Source organism: Lagenorhynchus albirostris, chromosome 1, assembly GCF_949774975.1.
Source record: "Lagenorhynchus albirostris chromosome 1, mLagAlb1.1, whole genome shotgun sequence".
Lineage (NCBI taxonomy): Eukaryota > Metazoa > Chordata > Mammalia > Artiodactyla > Delphinidae > Lagenorhynchus > Lagenorhynchus albirostris.
The window spans coordinates 88,412,788-88,433,532 of NC_083095.1; the positions used below are offsets into that span (position 1 = coordinate 88,412,788).

Genomic DNA, 20,745 nt, shown 5'->3' on the forward strand with positions numbered 1-20,745 from the left:
CAAAATGGGAGAAAATATTTGCAAACGAAGCAATTGACAAAGGATTAATCTCCAAAATATACAAGCAGCTCATGCAGCTCAATATCAAAACAACAAGCAACCCAATCCAAAACTGGGCAGAAGACCTAAATAGACATTTCTCCAAAGAAGATATACAGATTGCCAACAAACATGAAAAGATGCTCAACATCACTAATCATGAGAAAAATGCAAATCAAAAGTACAATGAGGTATCACCTCACACTGGTCAGAATGGCCATCATCAAAAATCTACAAACAGTAAATGCTGGAGAGGGTGTGGAGAATAGGGGACCCTCTTGCACTGCTGGTGGGAATATAAATTGATACAGCCACTATGGAGAACAGTATGGAGGTTCCTTAAAAAACTAAAAATAGAACTACCACATGACCCAGCAATCCCACTCCTGGGCATATACCCTGAGAAAACCATAATTCAAAAAGGGTCATGTACTGAAATGTTCATTGCAGCACTATTTACAATAGCCAGGACATGGAAGCAACCTAAGTGTCCATCGACAGATGATTGGATAAAGAAGATGTGACACATATATAGAATAGAATATTAGTCAGCCATAAAAATAAATGAAATTGAGTTATTTGTAGTGAGGTGAATGGACCTAGAGACTGTCATACAGAGTAAAGTAAGGCAGAAAGAGAAAAACAAATAATGTATGCTAACACATATATATGGAATCTAAAAATAAAATAATGGTTCTGAAGAACCTAGGGGCAGGACAGGAATAAAGACGTAGACATAGAGAGTGGACCTGAGGACACGGGGTGGGGGCAGGGTAAGCTGAGACGAAGTGAGAGAGTGGCATGGATATATATATATACACTACCAAATGTGAAATAGATAACTAGTGGGAAGCAGCTGCATAGTACAGGGAGATTAGCTCCGTGCTTTGTGACCACCTAGAAGGGTGGGATAGGGAGGGAGGGAGGAAGACACAAGAGGTAGGGGATATGGGGATATGTGTATACGTATAGCTGATTCACTTTGTTATACAGCAGCAACAATGTAAAGCAATTATACTCCAATAAAGATGTTAAAAATAATAAAAAAATTAAAAAAACAAAAACAACCCAAAACCAATGTGCAGAAACGGGCAAGTGAAACACAGACAATAGGAATTTAAAATCAAACCAGAATAAGTCTTTGAAAAGTCCAGGACAGGAGACATCGAAGCTATTTGGTAACTTACAAAGTATCATCTTCATGTTTATTGGGTAATACCCACAGGCCAAACTTTACAGTTTACATTCTGTAAAAGTTACATGAGAGCCTTAAACCAGAGTGCTGCTTGAAAATGACATCTTTGGTTATATTTCACTGAACCTTATAATCTTAGGAGGTTTAAACATCTTAAACAAGATTCACATAGAGATGTCCTAAGGCTTCGTAATTCCTATTTATGCTTAGTTTATTTCACAGCTTATAACAATTATAATAGATCATAGTTGGAACTGAATTATAATAAAAATGTTATTCTAATATATTAAATAAAGCTGAAAGTTTAGCATAAATAAGAGTTTGTATGGCTGGTAGCCCAGATTAGGATTTGTTTTAGCATCTGACATGGACCCCAAAATATAACACATCAAAAACAAATAGAGCTAGGTATATAATCACAAAGAATATGTAACATATCAGTATTTACTAGTATAACTTATCTAAAACTGTATTTATTACTGTTTTCAAAAATAGTTGTCTTTTACTAGCTAGGTAACTGGAAAACTCTAAAGAACATACTCTTTTAAAAGACTGACAGCCAATTTTCAATTTACTTAGCAGATAAAATGTTTTTTGTTTGTGAACTCCCAGTTGGCACCAACTACATAAGGTATTCAACATATATACATTTTTATTTCCTTCATTTTTTTGTCATAACTTAAGTGAGAAATTTAAAAATTCAGGTGAATAAGCTTTACGTTGAAAAATAGTTTTTAAAGAAATACTTTACTTATTTATTTAGGCTGCGTGGGCTCTTAGTTGCGGCATGCATGTGGGATCTAATTTCCCGACCAGGGATCGAACCTGGGTCCCGTGCATTGGGAGCTCCAAGTCTTACCCACTGGACCACCGGGGAAGTCCTGAAGAATATTCTTAAATGATGCTGGTGATCATGGTGCTCTGGGTATAAAATGGCTTTGCTGCTGAACATTACATAGAACATATGGTACGTAGGTAATATTTGAAATCTTGCTACTCTTTCCCTATATTTCGGCCCCAAACTCCAAGGCGGATAAAGAAAAGAAAAAAGGTAAAGGGAGGAGAAGACCTTTTGGTGACTTGGGTAGCCGTCAGATCAACCAGTCACAGAAACTTCCAAGGGGGCTCTACAAGAGCTTGCTGCATCCATTTATGCTGTTATGGCCCTAAAATGGTACGATAGGGTACACCAGAGGCCAGCAAACTTTTTCTATAAAGGGACAGATAGTAAATATCTTATATTTGTCACAACTACTCAATTTTGCCACTGCAGCATGAGAGAGCGCCATGATTGAATGCGTGTGGATGGGTTCAGTGAGTTTATTTACAGACACTGAAATTTAAAGTTTACATAATTTTCACCTCATGAAATATTATTATTCTGATTTTTTAACCATTAAAAAAATGAGAAAACCACCCTCAGCTCTTTGGGCCATACAGACAGGCTGGCAGACGGGCCTGTGAGGCGTGCCGCCGACCCGTGGTCTGCACCGTTGGAGGCTCCTCAGGTCGCAACGCTCACACTTCCCGACGGTCCTCACCAAACTCACTCCCGCTAGGGCCTCTTTCTTTCCTGTCTGCCACTGTTGCTGGGGCTGCAGGGAGATTAAAAGTGATTGATATAAAAAGTAAAGGTTCTTCTAATCTCTCTTTTATCCTATCTGGAAGATGTTATTTCTTAAACATCTAAAAGGCATTACAATCAGAGATTATGCAACTAGATAAGGGGACTTCCCTGGTGGCGCAGTGGTTAAGAATCCGCCTGCCAAGGTAGGGGACACGGGATCAAGCCCTGATCTGGGAAGATCCCACATGCCGCGGAGCCACTAAGCCCGTGCGCCACAACTACTGAGCCTGCGAGCCACAGCTACTGAGCCCGCGTGCCAGAACTACTGAAGCCCACACGCCTAGAGCCCGTGCTCCGCAACAAAAGAAGCCACCGCAATGAGAAGCCCGTGCACCGCAACAAAGAGTAGCCCCTACTCGCCCCAACTAGAGAAAGCCCACGCGCAGCAATGAAGACCCAACGCAGCCAAAAAATAAATTAATTAAAAATAAATAAATAAAACTAGATAGGTTAAAATCTATTTTCCAATGCTTTTCTTTCTAAGAAGATTATCTTTTAAGGCCTATTATGATTATTTATTCAATTTAAAAAGCCTAGAAATTTAAGGCAATGTACACTTTCATTTTTTAATAAACCACATGGCAAAACAATACTTTATTTAATAAATGTATAGGAAATTACAATTTGAAAGTTGCAAATACAGTACATATACATATACTGTACTTCGATCTTAAATTACATGGACAAACTCCAGCTTCAAAATCTTTCTAAAATCAATCATTATGCAAAATACCTAGTTTCTGAAGGTGTATATGGAAAAGTATATACAATTTCTTAAACTGTGATATGGCTTACTTATTAACATACATTTATTTAGAGAAGCATAAGCTTTCCAAATATACATTATTTTTCAGGTGCAAAGCTGACATACTGGCACTTTTCAATTTTGTGTTGCAGTTATTTCGTAATATACTTAATTGCAATATTTAAATCGACACTGTCACAGGTTTAACTGGGAAAGTCTCCATAATGTTTTCCAATCTTACCAAAACTCAGAAAATGTTTGTTGGTCCTCACCACATGACTGGAAGAACGGGTTAAACCTTTTGTAAGCAAGAATTCAATGACAGGCTGGCCCGAATGTGTAACCCAGTTGCACACACACAATTCAACACCGAGGAACTCTCACAACAATTCTTCTCTCCAATTTGCGTGCTCCTATCAACATCACAATATCCCTGGCTAGCGATCTGTTAACATAAATCTGAAGCCCTGTCTGGTGGGATTCACAGGATAGATCTGTAGCCAGGGTTTGCAAATGGTATTTTGGTTATAGAGACATTAAGCTTAATCATCAATTTGGGGATCAGGCTGGCCTCCCCTCAACACAGCATATAGCGAGGTGCCACTATTCATTTGTGACTAATACCCAACAGGCTCAAAAGTGAAGTTTGGTTCAAAGACAAACTGAACCCAATGAACTAATCTTGTATCTATGAACACATTCTATAACTTTAAATTTACTGTACGTACGGTAGAGGCAACAGCAAAAGTGCCTAAAACCTTATTCCAAAGGGGCTCAAATTCCGTAAGAACGCCTTACTCATTACGGTGAACCAATTAATATAAACGCATAAGAAGAAAATAAATTTAGCTAATTGTGCTTGTTTCAGAAGTGAATTCTTCTCTCTTCTAAAGTAGTATGAGCGGTGGTTTGAGAAACACAACCCCGAGTCTTATCAGCAGTGATCTTGGCTTGCTGTTTGTTGTACAGTGCATCCACTTCTACCACACTTACTCTATAGAGCTCAGCATGCAGAGAAATCTGGATCAGGAACAACCAGCTGTTTAAAACAAGGTTCTTCCCTACCCAGAAACACATTTATAAGTGGTGCTTTGTCTCTGAAAGATGGTTTTTCCTCACATTAAAATGAAAGGGAAGCTCAAGTATCTGATCCTGCCTGAGTCTATTCTGGGAAAATTTTACTAAAGACAAACACTGTCGGTGAGGACACCTGGGTTCAAGAGACAGAACCAGAACATTGAGACTCCTAAGAGCAGAAAACTAGTTTTAGAAAAATGGGAACAAAGCACCCAAACTTGAAAACAGTAAAATAAGAAATCCAGTGATTTGGCAAATAATACTGATGGGAGCTGCAAGCTGTGAAAATCTGGGCTCACATTACACAAGAAATAGCTAATGGAAAACGTATGGAGGAATTACAAGCACTACTGGTTCTGCATTTCAAAGCCTTCTGAAATATGCCTTACTCAACTGCATTCCCCACATTATATTTCTAAAGCAGCATGGTCATTAATGAAACAATAGGTCTTTTTCCTAAAATAAATCAAAATGCTGCATCTGGCCAGAGCTGTGAAACACAGGTTATATACACAAGTAACTCTGATTATTTGCAAATGTTAACTGAAATACATTGCAATGAAGAACTGCCCAGTTTTTATGTTGTGATGTTTTCCGTGCAATATTAACAATGCTTGGTATTTATACAAACAGCCACTGCCTTTCCCAGGACAATGGAAAGCCCTTTCTGAGGGCTGGCTGAGGAGTGTAACTTAGGGCTGTAACTAAGCAGGTGAAGGACAGACCAGCTGTGCAGTTCCTGGTCCTATCTGCTAAGTTCACATCCCTCTCTGTGGGTCTTGTGAAGTTACAAAAAGTTAAATCTATCAATCCTCAAATCTTACCCAGTGGAGCACAAGTACAAAGTCTATAGTCTTTGCTACAAAAAGCAAAGCACAGGAAACTTCATGTGTGCCTCACTTAAAGGAGAACACTCTAATTAAAATTTACAAAAGTTTTCAGTGTTTCTGCATTTTACAAGAGGATCCTTTCAATCCTCAAATGGATTTTAGACTGTTTCATCAAATAACTTTCCAAGGAATGAGTCATCATGAAAAGTCATATATAGCTATTTAAGATAAAGGAAAGTTTACAAGAAACAAGCTCCATAGATATGAGGAACAATTAGCAAATATGGGGAAATTCATTAGCATAATTAGCATATATAACGCATATTCTTTTCGTTTCTCTTGCTAGGTACTCAAAGTCCATAAATACCCAGATGTCCACTGAAATGCCTCTCATTTATTCTTACTTGCCCTCTGTATTTTAAATTTATTTTGATTTAAACAGTTTATATGCTTACTGAAATTTTTGAAAAATTCAAAGCATTATTTTAAATAGATTCACAGTAAGAATCCCATAAAGTGAATTTTCAATTCAATTCAACAGACACTGGGTTTTATTAGGAGCCATTAATCCTCATCAACCCTTTTATTGGATACCATCAACTCAATAAATTTTTAGGTAAATCTAGGTTTTATCTTAGGTTTATCACATAGTGAGTTTCTTGGTAGGAAGATGAAATCTGTTTCCTATTCTTCATTTATATCAGAAGTCAACTGCATGCCCACCTGGGATTTCAGTTCACAACTTGTCTAGTACACTCTACTCTGATTCTGAGGAGTCAAAGAACCATATCCATTCTTGGGATAAGAAACTCTTCCTCTTGAAAATGGATTTCTAATGTGCATAAAGATAATCTCAAAACCAACAGTTGCAAAATGAAACATGAATATTCACAGCTGCCTCTTTAACACAACTGTTACCAATTAGTTGCATTTGCTCTGAAAACTTTTATGCTTAGCCTCCCTGCAACACAGATTTCATGTCCATCCCCATTCCCCTGCTTTAAAAAACACACACACGAGGTCAAAAACCCTTGAAAATTTTGTTTTCTCAGAGTAATATCTTGCCCCAATCCCTCTGGGAGTTTCTGTTAAGGTATTATTATTGGAAAAACTTCAAAATTACATCCTAGGGTTTCTGGATTCCATGGAGAATCCCTAATCCATATCATCCAGCCAAAATTCTCTGGAGGAATGTGGTTAATCTACACATGAGAGGTGAAGGGCACACTGAACCTTAGCTTCCCAGAGTTTTACCCTGAAAGGGCTCACACAGATTAACTGGCATGGAAGCAGGAAGGAAGCAAGGTACCAAGCAAACTTTCTGTACAAAAGGTAAAGCAGTTCTTAAAAGGACAGAGGATCATTGTTTACCTTTTGCAGTCTCTTGCTGTTCTTAAAATAATTCCATGAACAACAAGTGATTTCGGGAAGACTTAAATCTGAAACTCCACACCCCATCCTCACTCCCATATTTTGTTTTAAATTATCATATAGTAATTTGAGTTTATGATTAACTTCTGCTATTCAGAATAATAGTGAAAATATTTCCTAAACAATTTAATGACAGTGACCACAATATGTAAAGATTGGGTTCTGATAAGGTTACAAATAACCAAAAATGCTAACTTTGAGATTCAAAACCCTGTAACGTCTGGAAAAAATTGATTACAAATTGTTAACAGTAAGATTAAGACTTATTTGTGAAATCAAACATTTCTGAAACTCTAGGAATACATGCTTATTCCACTCTCTGGATAATTAGTAGTACTTTCTGAAATCTGCTGAGAAATAATTTTGGTAAAAAGAGAGCTGGGTGTCAAATTCCAGAAGCTAGGTTCAAGATTACATAATAAAAAAATTCAGTTTTCCAGCACTAGCTTGATATAAAATGGCCTTTAAAAAGGATTTTTAAATGCAAATACTGAATTCTTGATGCTTCCTTTAAGACATGTACTGTCATAATTAATGAAGTACGGTCTCGGATTGTCTTCTATGAGGTATCTGTAGAGTCATGTCTCATTCTGTAAACAGTGTTTTAGAAACATCTTCATCTGAAAATCATGGTGAAGTCTCATTTTGCCATTAAACAGAAAGTAGCACTGTCAGGCTAGAGTGACTGTTTTGAGAGACCGGTGCTTGATACTGACACAGCTGTCAGGGATTCCATTTCTCATTTAGGTGTGCATTTATTGCTCTTACATCTGTGACTGCAGGATAAATAAGGCGGTAGTCTCCAAAATGTATACAATTAGGGACTGGAACTCTGACAGTTTGCACAAGTTCTGTCCACTTCTTGCCTATAACTCTGAAGCTGAATAGTACATTTATACATGCCAAACGTGTTCAATAATAAATGCTTTGCTTTGGACTGTACTTCCTCCCATTTAGATGAACTTCCAGGAACTGCAAGGTCAAGAAAATATCATTACTATTCATTGTATACAGTTACACATTAGTGAACAAGACAAAGGGCAAAAACAATCTTATTATACTGTGAACAGATTTTTATTAGTTTGATTTCTACCCTCTTAAAGCTATTCTGTTAGAGAAGTATTTCAGTTTACAAAGCCAGAATGACTTCTCATTATTCCAATCTCTCTATTCCACTCTTGGGTAGAGAAAAAATACTAGACATCAATTACAAGTCTTTCATCTTTTGTAGTTTTTAAAATAAACCATATACATGTATTATTTTGATAAAAAAATAAAAAGCTGTGAAATGATATAAAGAAATAAAAACATAGAGTTTACTTTCCTTATATAGAAAAAACATGGTAAATATACTTTGTGCCTTTTATCTGAAGGGAAAATAATCAATTTGTAATATCTCATCAAAGAGATAAAAATTATTGCTCTGCCAACAATAAATTGACCTGCAACTCACGTTCTGAAGAGCCTCACCCTTCCCTTAAAACATATCTTTCCATCAGAAAAGTCTTCCTATTTAATCATAAGCACAGATGTTTAATTCCAAAGATAGAAATCCACCAACCCCAGCATTCACCGTCAGCAACATACTTAGCTGTATGTGTACTGTGGCAGTAGGTTTTCCTGAAGTGAGAGACCAGATATTTAAATCTTCCACTGAATATACATCTTCTATTTTCATCAAAGCTTCTTTGATATAGTCTACATTCAAATGGCTTGGTACACCTATTCAGAATGTATCATTTATAAGTAAAGGTTATTTTGAGAAAACATTTATATATTACTAATAGGACATTTTTTAAAAAAAGAAACCAAATGGCTTTACCAAATTCAGTTTAAATGAACACTTTATAATATATTAAAACTTTAAGATAAACTATGCACACATATAGCAGGATATATACAAGAGGTTAATAAATACTTAGAAAATGTTCATTCTCACTAAAAAGAAATGTCACTCAAACCAGATGACTTCATCTAATAAACAAGCTAGGATAGACAAAAAAGAAAAACGAACATACAATAAAGATAAACCTACTTCTGAGAACTTATAGCTAAATGCTTATACTTAATATCAGTAAGGCAGGGATGTTGGAAATAGAATAGCAAGTTAAATGGGAATTACAGACTTAATAAATAAATTATTAAACATAACTGTATTAAGAATCATGAGCTGCATTCTTGTCCTAGGTCCACAGTTTATTAGCAGCATGACCTTAATGAAGTTATGTTACCTCGCTGAGCCTCAATTTTCTTGTTGGTAAATGGGAATAATAATGTCTGCCTTGCCTACTTTTCTTGGCTATTGTAAGGATCAAATGGGTAATAGATGGGAGAGTGCATTGACTCTCACATGTTTTTTACATGTAAGGTGGTATTATAGACTAATAAGTATCAGTAAAAAGAAAGACATGGCTCCTACCCTGGAGTATTCCTGCCCCTCACCAACAGCCCCAATCTGATTTAGGGAAATAATAAACCCACAGTGGGGATACTAGAGATCTTACCTTCTAGTATTATAACTACTGTGTCCCATACGATTCGAAAGGTTGTAAAAGCCACAAGTAATGAAAACACATATGTACAGATGGGATCAGCAATCTTGTATTCTGGCTGAAAAATGACAGATCAAAATTGCGTGATTAAATACAGACAGTCATAAAACAGTCTGTAAAGCAAAGTAAGGCATACTCTGTCCCCTGTTCTTTAGCAGCACTGGAGCACATCTTTAAAACTTGGATAATGCCAATTGAGAAACGTCTTCACTCTTTCCTAGACTGTTTAAATGCCTTTCTTTGTGAAACCTATTGTATTTCCAGAAATTTAGTCATTTGTTCCACTGTTTTCCTCTGTGCTTTCTCTAAATCTTCCACCCAGAACCATAGACTATCAGAGCTGGAAGGAGTTTTAGCAGCCATCCATCTGGTCTAAGCCCCTCATATTAAAGAGGAGGGAACTCAAGTTTAGAGTTGAGGGACCTGCTCAAGGTCAAAGCATTAAAGGCAGAGCCAAGACTAGAACTCAGATCTCTGGATTTCCAGAGCACTCCAGTGCACATTCCAGTACCTAGCAGTTGAGTGACAAGGTTTAGAATTGAGTTCTTCAGTGAAGGCACCACCAAAGCCAACAGATAAGTTACCCCGTGAGGTTGATACTATTGTGTTTGGTGCTAATAAAAGAGATATACTGATAGTTCAAGTATGCTTGCATAATGCAAAATGAATAGGACTGGCACAGGTGTCTAGTATACTGATAAGACAGTCACCTTTAGTTTTAATGTTGAAATTAAATATATATTTTAAAATAAAAATACTAGCAATCATGTTACCTTGAATCGTATGATGTATGCAGCTATTAGCACACCAACACTCTGTACCAGATCCCCCAAGGCATGTACAAATGCAGCTCTCACTGCCAAGCTATCCTGCCCATGGTTCTGTCCACATCTAGAACCTGTGGTAGGAGAATTTGAAGGCAGGGAGTGGGAATGGGCATGATGGTGACCAGATTGGTTCAATAGCAACCCCATTCTGTTAAAAATAAAAGAAAAGATTATTATTCTTCCTAATATTATTGACAGAAATATTTGTTACTAATCAGACACTAATGAGGCAACATGGAACTCATTCATTTAATAAATACTTGAGCACCTATTATGTATCAGGTACTGTTCTAGGTGTTGGGGTCAAAACAGTGATAAGTCAGACATATCCCTATCCCAGTGGAACTTACGTTCTAGTAGAGAGGGCAGAGAATTAACAAATAAATACATAATGTACTGGTGGGCAATGCGAATGCTTTGAAGAAAAGTAAAGCATTGCAAGGAGGTGGAGAGTGATGGGGAGTGATCAGAAAAGGCCTCACTAAGATTCTGAGTAGAGACTCCAATGAAGTCCGGAAGCAAATGGTGGTGGAAGAGTGTTCTAGGCAGAAGGAACACCAGGGCGAAGGCCCTGAGATGAAAATGTGCTGTATGTGTATGTGCTTAAAAAAGCAAGACAGCCATGGTGGCTAGAATAAAGTGAGCAAGAGTGTTGGGAGATGAGTTGGAGGGGTGGCTATGGTAAAAACTTTTGATTTTATTCTAAGTATTAATGGAGGCCACTAGCACAGGGATTGGCAAACCATGGTCTGTAGACCATAGTTGGCTCACTGCCTGTTTTTATAAGTTTTTTTTTGTAAATAAAGTATTATTGGAACGCAGCCATGCTCATTTGTTTACATACTGAATGTGGGTGCTTTTGTTCTGTAGCCGCAAAGTTAAGTAGCTGCCAAAGAGGCTGTATGGCTCTCAAAGCCTAAAATATTTATAATCTGACCCTTTACATAAAAAGTTTACTGACCCCTGGTCCAAATGATTAGGTATGTAACTTAAAGATTTTGTAGTTTTTAGGAAAAAAAGTTGGTAGTTACAAAAAAATCTTATTAAAATAAAAATATTATAAAAGTTAAAAAAAACTTTGTCCTACTTAAATTCCTGATTGTTAGGCAAACTTCAGTATACCTGAGCAAACCCATGAGAAATTTGTAATTCCAATAGTGTTTTATTAACATTTAGAAGAAAAATTAATGTACTACATAACTTTAAAATACATTAAAATATCACTGCAGGCTACTGAATGCATACATAATAGTCTCTAAGTTCACAGTACTTGAAAATATTAATGTGAAAACAATATAGAGTATATGATACTACAATGGTGGATACATGTCATTATAAATTTGTCCAAACTCATAGAATGAGTTTTACACCAAGAGAGAACCTTCAAGTGAACTACGGACTCTGTGCTATAATGATGTGTCAGTGTAGGCTCATGGTTTGTAACAACTGTACCACTCTGGTGGGGGATATGATAACCGGGGAGGCTATGCATGTGGGGGGGGGCAGGGTATATATGGGAAAGCTCTGTGCCTTCCGCACAAGTTTGCTTTGAATCTAAAACTGCTTTAAAAAATAAAACCTATTAAAATTTTTTTAAAAATAGAGCTTACATCATATTAACTGCAACTCCAACAGCTGCGGTAATGAGCATTATATCTCCATTTATTTCATATTTCATATGGATAGTTCTTTGGACAGCTTCATACAGGAGGAATCCCATAAGTATATACACCAACAGCACACTAATCATAGCTGACAATACCTCTGGAGGGAAAAATATAAAAAATAAATACATTTGCAGAATGGTCATTATACTTTATATATACGAAATACTGTACAATCTCTTACTTATATCTTCTTTCCTCTAAGGAGATAAAAGCACTACATTATTTTTGTCATATTATTCTTCCTACTTAAAAAGTGATTAGTAATTTGCTTTGCATCCTCCACTAATTCACTCCCACCACTCCCCGCCTTCTCCTCATCTCTTTAGGGTCAAATTATGTATATTTACAGACTATACACATGATAAAAAAATGAAAAAACTGAGAATAAAATTTGTAACGTACTTGACCACAGGCTAATTTCCCCATAGATGAGTATACTTACAAATCAATAAAAAAGTGAACAACCCATAAGAAAAATGGGTAAAGGACACAAATAGTAATACACAGAAAATAAACAGAAATGGCCAATTTATCAAAATCAATCATAATACAAGAAATTCAAGTAAGAATTCCTTTTTGCCCCTTACTAAATTGGCAAAGATTAAAAAGTTTGATAACAGCCATAGTTAGCAAGGATATACTGGTGGAAGTATAAAACAGAACTATCTTTTTGGAGAGCAGTTAGTAAAACTAATAAAATTTTAAAATGCATATATTCCTTATATTCTAAAAATCCACCCAGTAGAAACACATCCAAATGTATGCAAAGGTATCTACAAGGTTTTTTACTGTAGCTTTGTCTGTAGTATAAAAAAAGATCTGGAGACATCTTAAATGCCCACCAATGAGGAACTTAATGGATAAATTATGGTATATACATATAATGGGATACCATAGAGCCATATATATAAATATGTATTTTTAAAAAATTAAAGTATAGTTGATTTACAATATCATGTTAGTTTCAGGTGTACAGTAGAGTGATATATATATATTCCTCTTCAGATTCTCTTCCCTTATAGGCTATTACAAAATATTGAGTATAGTTCCCTGTGCTATACAGTAGGTCCTTGTTGGTTCATTTATATTTAAAAAAAAGAAAAAAAATCAGGCAAATTGATAATCACAAGAAAGACAGACGAGAAAATGTTATACCTGAGAAGTGAGACTAAGAGTTTGGGGAATTTATTTTTCACTTTATTCTTTTTGGTAACGCTTGAAAAGTTTTAAGTTTTTACTACAAACACATTTACCTTTAGACTAAAGAAAAACAAACCCATATTTTAAGGCATGTATGAATGCATTTTGACTCAGGATTTCCTTTTCCAGGAGTGATATACACACTCTTGCCAACTGAGCTGCACATGTGCAAAATGAGGTATGTTATGAAGCTATTTATCAAACATTGTATATAATAGCAAACAAGTGAAAACAATTAAAAAAAAGTGATTAGTAGGGGCCTTGTAACATGGAATACTATGCAGCTTGGAAAAAACCATTAGGCTGTTCATGTTCTGATAAGGAGTCATCTTCAAAATAACAGTGTTATGTGAAAAAAGAAAAGTATACAACAGTATGGTATGTTAGCATTTGTGCAAAAAGAAGAAAGAGAATATATAAATAATGATCTGTACATGCAAATTCTGGAAGAATATACAAAATACTGATAAAAACTGATTATGAGGAAAATGGGTGGCTAGGAGACAGGGATGACTTTGCACTATATATGCTTTTATACCATGTGAGTTTTCTACCATGTGAGTATGAAGTAGAAATAATTTTATATCTTTTCAAAATAATAAAAATAGGGCAATGTACATTTTAAAATAATTATTATATAAAACTAGTGTTGACACTCAAAACAATAATAGCAAGAAAATACACAAATTTTTTTTCTTTAAAGAAACCAGATATTAAACTTTTAAGTGTTAAAAGTTAAAACAAACTGGAAAATTGTTATCTGGGTCAACTCATTGCTCAAAGGTTAAAGGCAGTTCAAGTATATTGGACTATGATCATTTTTATTCCACCTCATAAATTACAACACAGAAAAACTAACTAGCAGTAAAAAGTTTTTTCCCAAAGACATTTCATTAATGTAGCCAAAACCCTAATAAAATTCTGTGCATCAACAGGTACTGGAATAAGACAAAAAACATACAACTCCTATTCAAAACCATGATTCATGTATTCCTGATATACTAATTATCATACTTCATAGGAGACACAGGCTTGAAGAAGGCAGAGAAAAAACCCCAACTGAAATATACAAAGCTGTGGAGAGACTACCATATCAAGTCTAGACTCTAAGCCCCTAAGGATATAACCAAGTTACATTCCACATCACATTTACTGTAGCATTCAGCAGAAAGGCTGGCATGTAACATGTACTCATATATTTGTGGATGGATCTGTAGACTAAAGTTAGTTAGGCTGAGCAAGGGAAGAGAAAGGGGTATATATACAATTCAGAAGGTAAAGCTAAATATGAACAATAATTATTTACTAAATCCCCCAAAACAAGAATAGGTTAGAAGAAAAGAATTAAACCAAATAGGGACTTCCCTGGTGGCGCGGTGGTTAAGAATCCGCCTGCCAATGCAGGAGACACGGGTTGGAGCCCTGGTCGGGGAAGATCCCAAATGCCGCGGAGCGACTAAGCCCATGTGCCACAACTGCTGAGCCTGCCCTCTAGAGCCCGTGAACCACAACTACTGAGCCCACGTGCCACAACTACTGAGTCTGTGCGCCTAGAGCCTGTGCTCTGCAACAAAGAGAAACCACAGCAATGAGAAGCCCGCGCACCGCAACAAAGAGTAGCCCCCGCCTGCGGCAAATAGAGAAAGCCCGTGTGCAGTAACGAAGACACAACGCAGCCAAAAAAAACCACATAAATAAATTAAAAAGAAAAAGAAGCCAAATATAAGACTGAAAACACATGGAATTTCTTGTCTTAAGTTATAACTGCTGATGTCAACATATACATATATAAATAATATAAAGAAAGAAGAAATAATTAAAAAATTTTGAACTATAAAATCTCATGTACTAACGGTAGGCTCCTCATTTTACTCGTGAAGAAAGAGAACTTTAATTCTCTTTAATATTGGTATGTAAAAAATATCAATCCTTCTCAAACTCTTCTGAAAAAAAAAAAGAAGAGAACTCTAACCCTGTGTCAAGCTTGAAGCTAGCTAGCAGTTAGGACACCAAAGTTTTAAAAGGTGCCTTAATCAAATTTTTAATATGAAATTATAAAGCAATATACTTCATAAAGATTAACAGCTATACAAGTTAATGACAGAGAGATGTGATTGCTTATGAAAATCTAAAACCAATAATTAAAAATTTCAAAACCCCTTGTAATTAGGTTGGCCATACTTTCCAGTTTTCCCAGATAGTTCCAAGTTATGCCTGTTATCCTGGTATAATTGTTAAAAGTGTCCCATTTAACTCTCAAAAGTGTCCTAGTTTGGATGATAAGATATATTGTTACCCTAGTAGGTCTGCCAGATAACATAGCGGATGCCCAGCTAAATCTTCATTTCAGATAAACAACTAATTTTTTCCATATAAGTATGTCCCCTGCAATATTTCAGACATACTGTCATCCTGAGAGAGAGAGAGAGAGAGAGAGAGAGCAAGCTAAATCTGGCAACACCCACATCCCAGTGATAGTTTTCCTAAACACTGAAAATGATCTTTTTGTGAACCCTCAGATAAGGCAAAACCACATTCAAAATAAAGTAAAATGAAAGTCAAACTAAAGCATAAACAAAGCTCTTGACAAGGAGGATTCCCGCCCTTTGAAGGCCCTAGGTCCCTGCAGCTGAAAACTCAGTTTTCCACCACACAGTTTTCACCCATGTAAGTAGCACAAAGGATCCTAATGCCTGCCCCTAGTTAAGAGTAATGGAATTCAACTGATTCCTAGAAATTCCCAAAATGACATATTAGGATATTGTTATTAAAGATATGCCTTATTCAGCAATTAATAGGAATATGCCTCATATCTAGTTTCCCTGGTGAAAAGCAAAGACATTCATCTGTTATTTTTTTATTCTAATGACCTGTCAAAATGTCTTCTAAACAGAATACTGATAAATGCAAAAGCAAAAACCTCAAAATTTTAAGTAGATTTTTAGGGCTGAGATTTATAATTGAGAAGTATAAGGTACAGTAATACCATATAGCTAAAATTCCTAATAGTAGTTGTATGATCATTCTGATAAAATGAACAAAAAGCTCTTTCACTGTGAATAAATTAAACTTTGGTGAAATATCATGAGTAGAACTAATTAGTGTTTGAATTTTTTTCATAGTATTTTAAATATGATGGAATGCAGATAAATATAGGCAGGATTTTTTTTCTCCCACAACATTTAAGAGAGAAGGAAGCTTTCAATCAACAACCAAATTATGACTTGCTCCAGTCTTCTCATTCTTGCCCTGTTGCCCTGGGCTGGTATCTGGTCACACAACATACAGTAAAATTTTTCAAGATGAAAGGAGTGCACGACAGGTGGATTTTTCATTTTCTAAAGGAGACCCAGGAACTTCCATAAATGAAACGCTGGATTTCTGTGAAAGTTACTACCCTATTCATTTTGGACAAACTTGACTAAATGGAAATTTAGCATAAATGAAAAACTCTTGAAATAGATTTTTATGGAAATTCTAGAAACCTATTATTATAGTAGTTCTAACATATTTTGCTATTTTATTCTACACACAAATAATTATATCACTCCACCTGGCTGAACTGTAGCATTGGAGGATGGAGTAAGATGAATGAATATGTGTTTTTTGTTATAACATCACTTGGGTCTTTTTTTTCAGCTGAAATATAAACAAATGTTTATAGTCAATGATATAATAAAGACCAAAATATACCGTGAATTTCACATACAGAGAATAAACAGTTTTGATTTGAATGGCTAATAAATAGTAAGAGCAAAAATTAAATGGGAGAAAACACAGATGATTATCAAGTTTTGATAGGATAAAATATGAAAAATGTTTATTGCACATTTTAACACATCTATAAATTGCCAAAACTAGAGGTTTTCAAGGTTCACATGAAGAATATTGAGTCCTTCTCTGACATCCTGTTATTCTCCATCATAGTACCTTATTCTTTCTCTTCACAGCATTTAATACAATTTATGATTATGTTGTGCTTATGTACATATTTACTGCCTGTCTCCCCACCTTATAACATTACTCATTCATTCAACAGGTAACTTTTGAGCACCTACTCAGTGTATGAGTAATAATCTGCTTCAACTATGTAAACCACACTCAACTCAAGCATATTTGCTTTTTAACGAGTGCTGCCTAGATGTACTGGCCTATCATAACTGTTATCTTTGCTAATGCTATGATGCCAATAATGTATATTTCCCGTAAATTATATTACACTTGTCTTTCTGTTGCCTCATAGTAAACATCTAAAGTTCAGGTTTCAGAGGTCTATAAAAATGAATAGGGAAGGAAAGTGGAGACATTGTCTTCTACTTTCTTTTTGCTATTTCTCTTTTCTACATTCTTCTAAAAGCAGATAGGAAGGAGAAAAGAAGGAAATCAGTGGGCTGTACTGGATTTGCCTAGGACCTCCAAACTATTGATAGTATTTTAATTTCACCTCATCCACAGATGAGGATGCACTCAGGATAAAGACATCATGTAGGATTTCAGGGGCCCACTGTTGCCACCAGAATGCTAAGCTAAACTGCAAAATTTGTCTTTGGATCCTCTCACCTCCTACTCTGAATCACCTCCTGTTTCCTGCCTTCATACCATTCCCTATAGCCCACATCCAAGGTGCCCAGTGTGCTCAAGTTGACTTTTGGCTATCCAGTGTTGACCACCTCATTCATGTCTTACTCCTGCCTCAGTAAAAATTCCCATTTCTAGCATGTACCTATTCTTTTCCTATAGATGTTCATGTGATATGAAATAACTCTAAGATGTGAATATAATAGGAATAACTCTTGTCAGGGGTGGGAGGAAGTTGTTAAAATGAATCACTAGGGAGAAGCATTGTGGGGCTTTTTTTTGCTGCACGTATGGGGGAAGAGGTTTTTTTAGCTGAATACTTTCTGTTCCTTTAGTAAGTATCAGGAGAAAAATAACAAACTACGTAGAACTAGCATTATAACCATCTACCTACCTCAGGACAACCATCATCTAGTCAGATCTGCCAAGGTCTTTGTTCAGTAGAATGACACACTGCTACTAAAGATCCCTGCACTGTCACTTCATTATTAACCTAGGCTGATGATTTTATTACCAAAGTAAATCTCGCTTTTTATTTCAAATACAGACAACTCTGCTTACTACGGTCCTTTCACATGGTCACTATCTTTATCTAATCCATGCAGTCTCTTCAGCCCAAGAACTGGAATAGTCATATAAATAAAGTCAATTACACTCATAATCCACAGAGAAAGATAAAAGTAGAAAGCAAGCAAGGGATTGGGCTGTTCTCTTTAGAAGAGCATGTCCCCTGAGACATAGGCTATTCTTCCTAAGGATTTGTGGGATTTCTCCTACAGTGTGGCTTCATGAAGTTCTAAGTTTTAGTAGCTTCCAGAATAAGAAGACATACCCAAAGTCAAATAAATCCAGGCATTTAAAAATAACTCACATATAGTTCCTACCCTGCTCTCCCTCTTCCCACAAAAGAGCTGCCATTGTAGCTCAGTGTAGTATAATAAAGAAAGAAGAAAAAGAAAAACCTTGAATGATTTTACACAATCTCTGAGTTCACATGAAGGAAAGAAAGTACCAACAGAATGGACCTGACTCCTGGGACAGTGAGTTTGGCTTACCCCTCAAATCTAAAACTACCTTTCTCTCACCTTGACTGAATGATTTTTGCTAAAATAAATTTTGTTATATTGTCCCAAATGTTACCAAAGACCTGAGTTAAACAGCACATCTTTAAAAATTGTTATTTAATCATCAGGGTGAATCATCTTATTCTCCTCCTACCTAGCTGAGACAGTTTTGCTAAGAGGACAAGAATTCCGATTAGGGGGAGGGGGGAAGGCAGGTAGTTTTGGAGCATGGAGCATTTTGAGAGATATAAAAAGTCTGGGTAAGATGATAAACCGGCAGGTAGAAGAGGGAAGGAAAAGAAGACTAGAACTAACTTTTACTGAGAATTTACTCTGTGCCAGGTACCATGTTAGGAACTTATACATTATCATCCGTATTTTACAGTAAAAACCCATACTTAGATTAAATCATTCTTCCAAAGGTCATATAGCTAGTAAAAGTGCAGATCTCAGATGTGAACCAAAGACAATTTAACCACAAAACTCTAAAAGAGGTTAAGTACCAAAACAAATAGGATCAGCCCCTGACTGAGATAAGGAAGAAGAAATTCCCTTCTGACTAGTTTCTTAATTGGTCCAAAGGACCTATAAGCCAGGCTATATAACCCAGCTATGTTACAGATCAAATAATTTTTTATAGTTTGTGAGCATAAACAGATTCAGAATTACAGATAAATGTTTTCAAGTCCCAAATATTTTTGTCCCAAAATTTCAAAAATACTCCTACTCCCAGTTTAGAAATTGGTTTAATTTAACCCAAACACAAATGATTTGTGGATCATGAGCTATACTAGATTATCTGTTTCAGTTTTCATAACCATATTTAATCAGCTTGAATACGCAACAATTTGATTAATGATATCTTATACAGCACTTATTAGTGCCAGACCCATGGAGTTTAATATTTTCTGTTCCTGTCCCTACTTAATTCATGGTCTAGAAGGAGACATTGTTTCATAAAAATATCTATAAAAATGTGATAAATGCTATTAGGCATGTATAAAGTGTTATGAGAAAACAAAAAGAAAATTTAGGATATGGTACTACTATTATCTGACTCTCATTCACAGACACACACCTCCAGGATGCTGCCTTTGCATAAGAAAGTGTGGCAGGGAGCGGGATATGAACATATATATGTATTTTCTTATACTTTCAAAAGGAAATGCTGGAAGGACAGGCCAGAAACTAATTAAAATGATTGCTAATTAGGAGTGGGGCAGGAGGATGGGTTGGAGGGGACAGAATGAAAGCGAGGCTTCTCTGAGTAAATCTTTTCTTTTAAAAAATAATTTTTGACTTTTGTGACATGTTTTACAGATTTACAAAATAAATCAACAAAGAAAAAACCAACTCCTGTCCTACCACCCATGCCATTAAAACAAAGCAAATTCAACAACACAGTAATAAACCAGAAGTTTCTTAGGGGGGATTCCTTCTGCAGTGTTCTTTAAGACCTGAATTCCCAAGTCTTGGTAGTAGAGGTCATAAGAGGCACACTATCTAAATGTGTCCAATGTAAACAAACCTTTCCCTACAGAACTTAGAGAGATTACTCGTGAGGTGGTGGAATTTTACAGCACACAAGGATAGCCACTGCTTTGGTTTATAGCTTTATTCAATTCTACATATCTTTGTTGTCTTTTTAATCCTCCCCACATCATAAGTTTTTCTTCCATTACTTCAAAGAGCAGGATAAGTGAAATAAGTCTTATCTAGATATATCCTTATAAGTTTTTGTAATACAAAGAAGAAAAAGAAGATCCCAAAAAGGCCCTGCTAGTGTGAGGATGTGATTCCCTCCCTAGCTCTGGAAAATACCTGTCTATATCTTAACAATTCTCTTCCTTTTATTTTTTAGATGACTTAAAAAATTTTAGATAAAATTCAAATAACAAAATTCACCACTTTAA

General features: G+C 35.8%; 1 protein-coding gene across 8 annotated transcripts in view; it reads right to left on the reverse strand.

Annotated features, from left to right (window-relative positions):
* Positions 1-1,219: 1,219 nt before the first annotated feature.
* Positions 1,220-20,745, reverse strand: part of SLC30A4 (solute carrier family 30 member 4) — a 32,646-nt gene continuing 13,120 nt past the window's right edge. For 2 of the 8 annotated variants that reach the window (XM_060149298.1, XM_060149287.1), the window contains exons 4-8: positions 11,934-12,087; positions 10,270-10,471; positions 9,449-9,554; positions 8,532-8,666; positions 2,686-7,916 (exon numbers count right to left, since the gene is read on the reverse strand). In XM_060149298.1, the coding sequence (XP_060005281.1) occupies positions 7,762-7,916; positions 8,532-8,666; positions 9,449-9,554; positions 10,270-10,471; positions 11,934-12,087 (752 nt within the window). In that variant the 3' untranslated portion in view covers positions 2,686-7,761. Of the gene's footprint in view, positions 7,917-8,509; positions 8,667-9,448; positions 9,555-10,269; positions 10,472-11,933; positions 12,088-20,745 lie in introns of those variants that run through there. The other 6 variants (XM_060149294.1, XM_060149307.1, XR_009540575.1 and 3 more) reach the window with 6 other exon arrangements.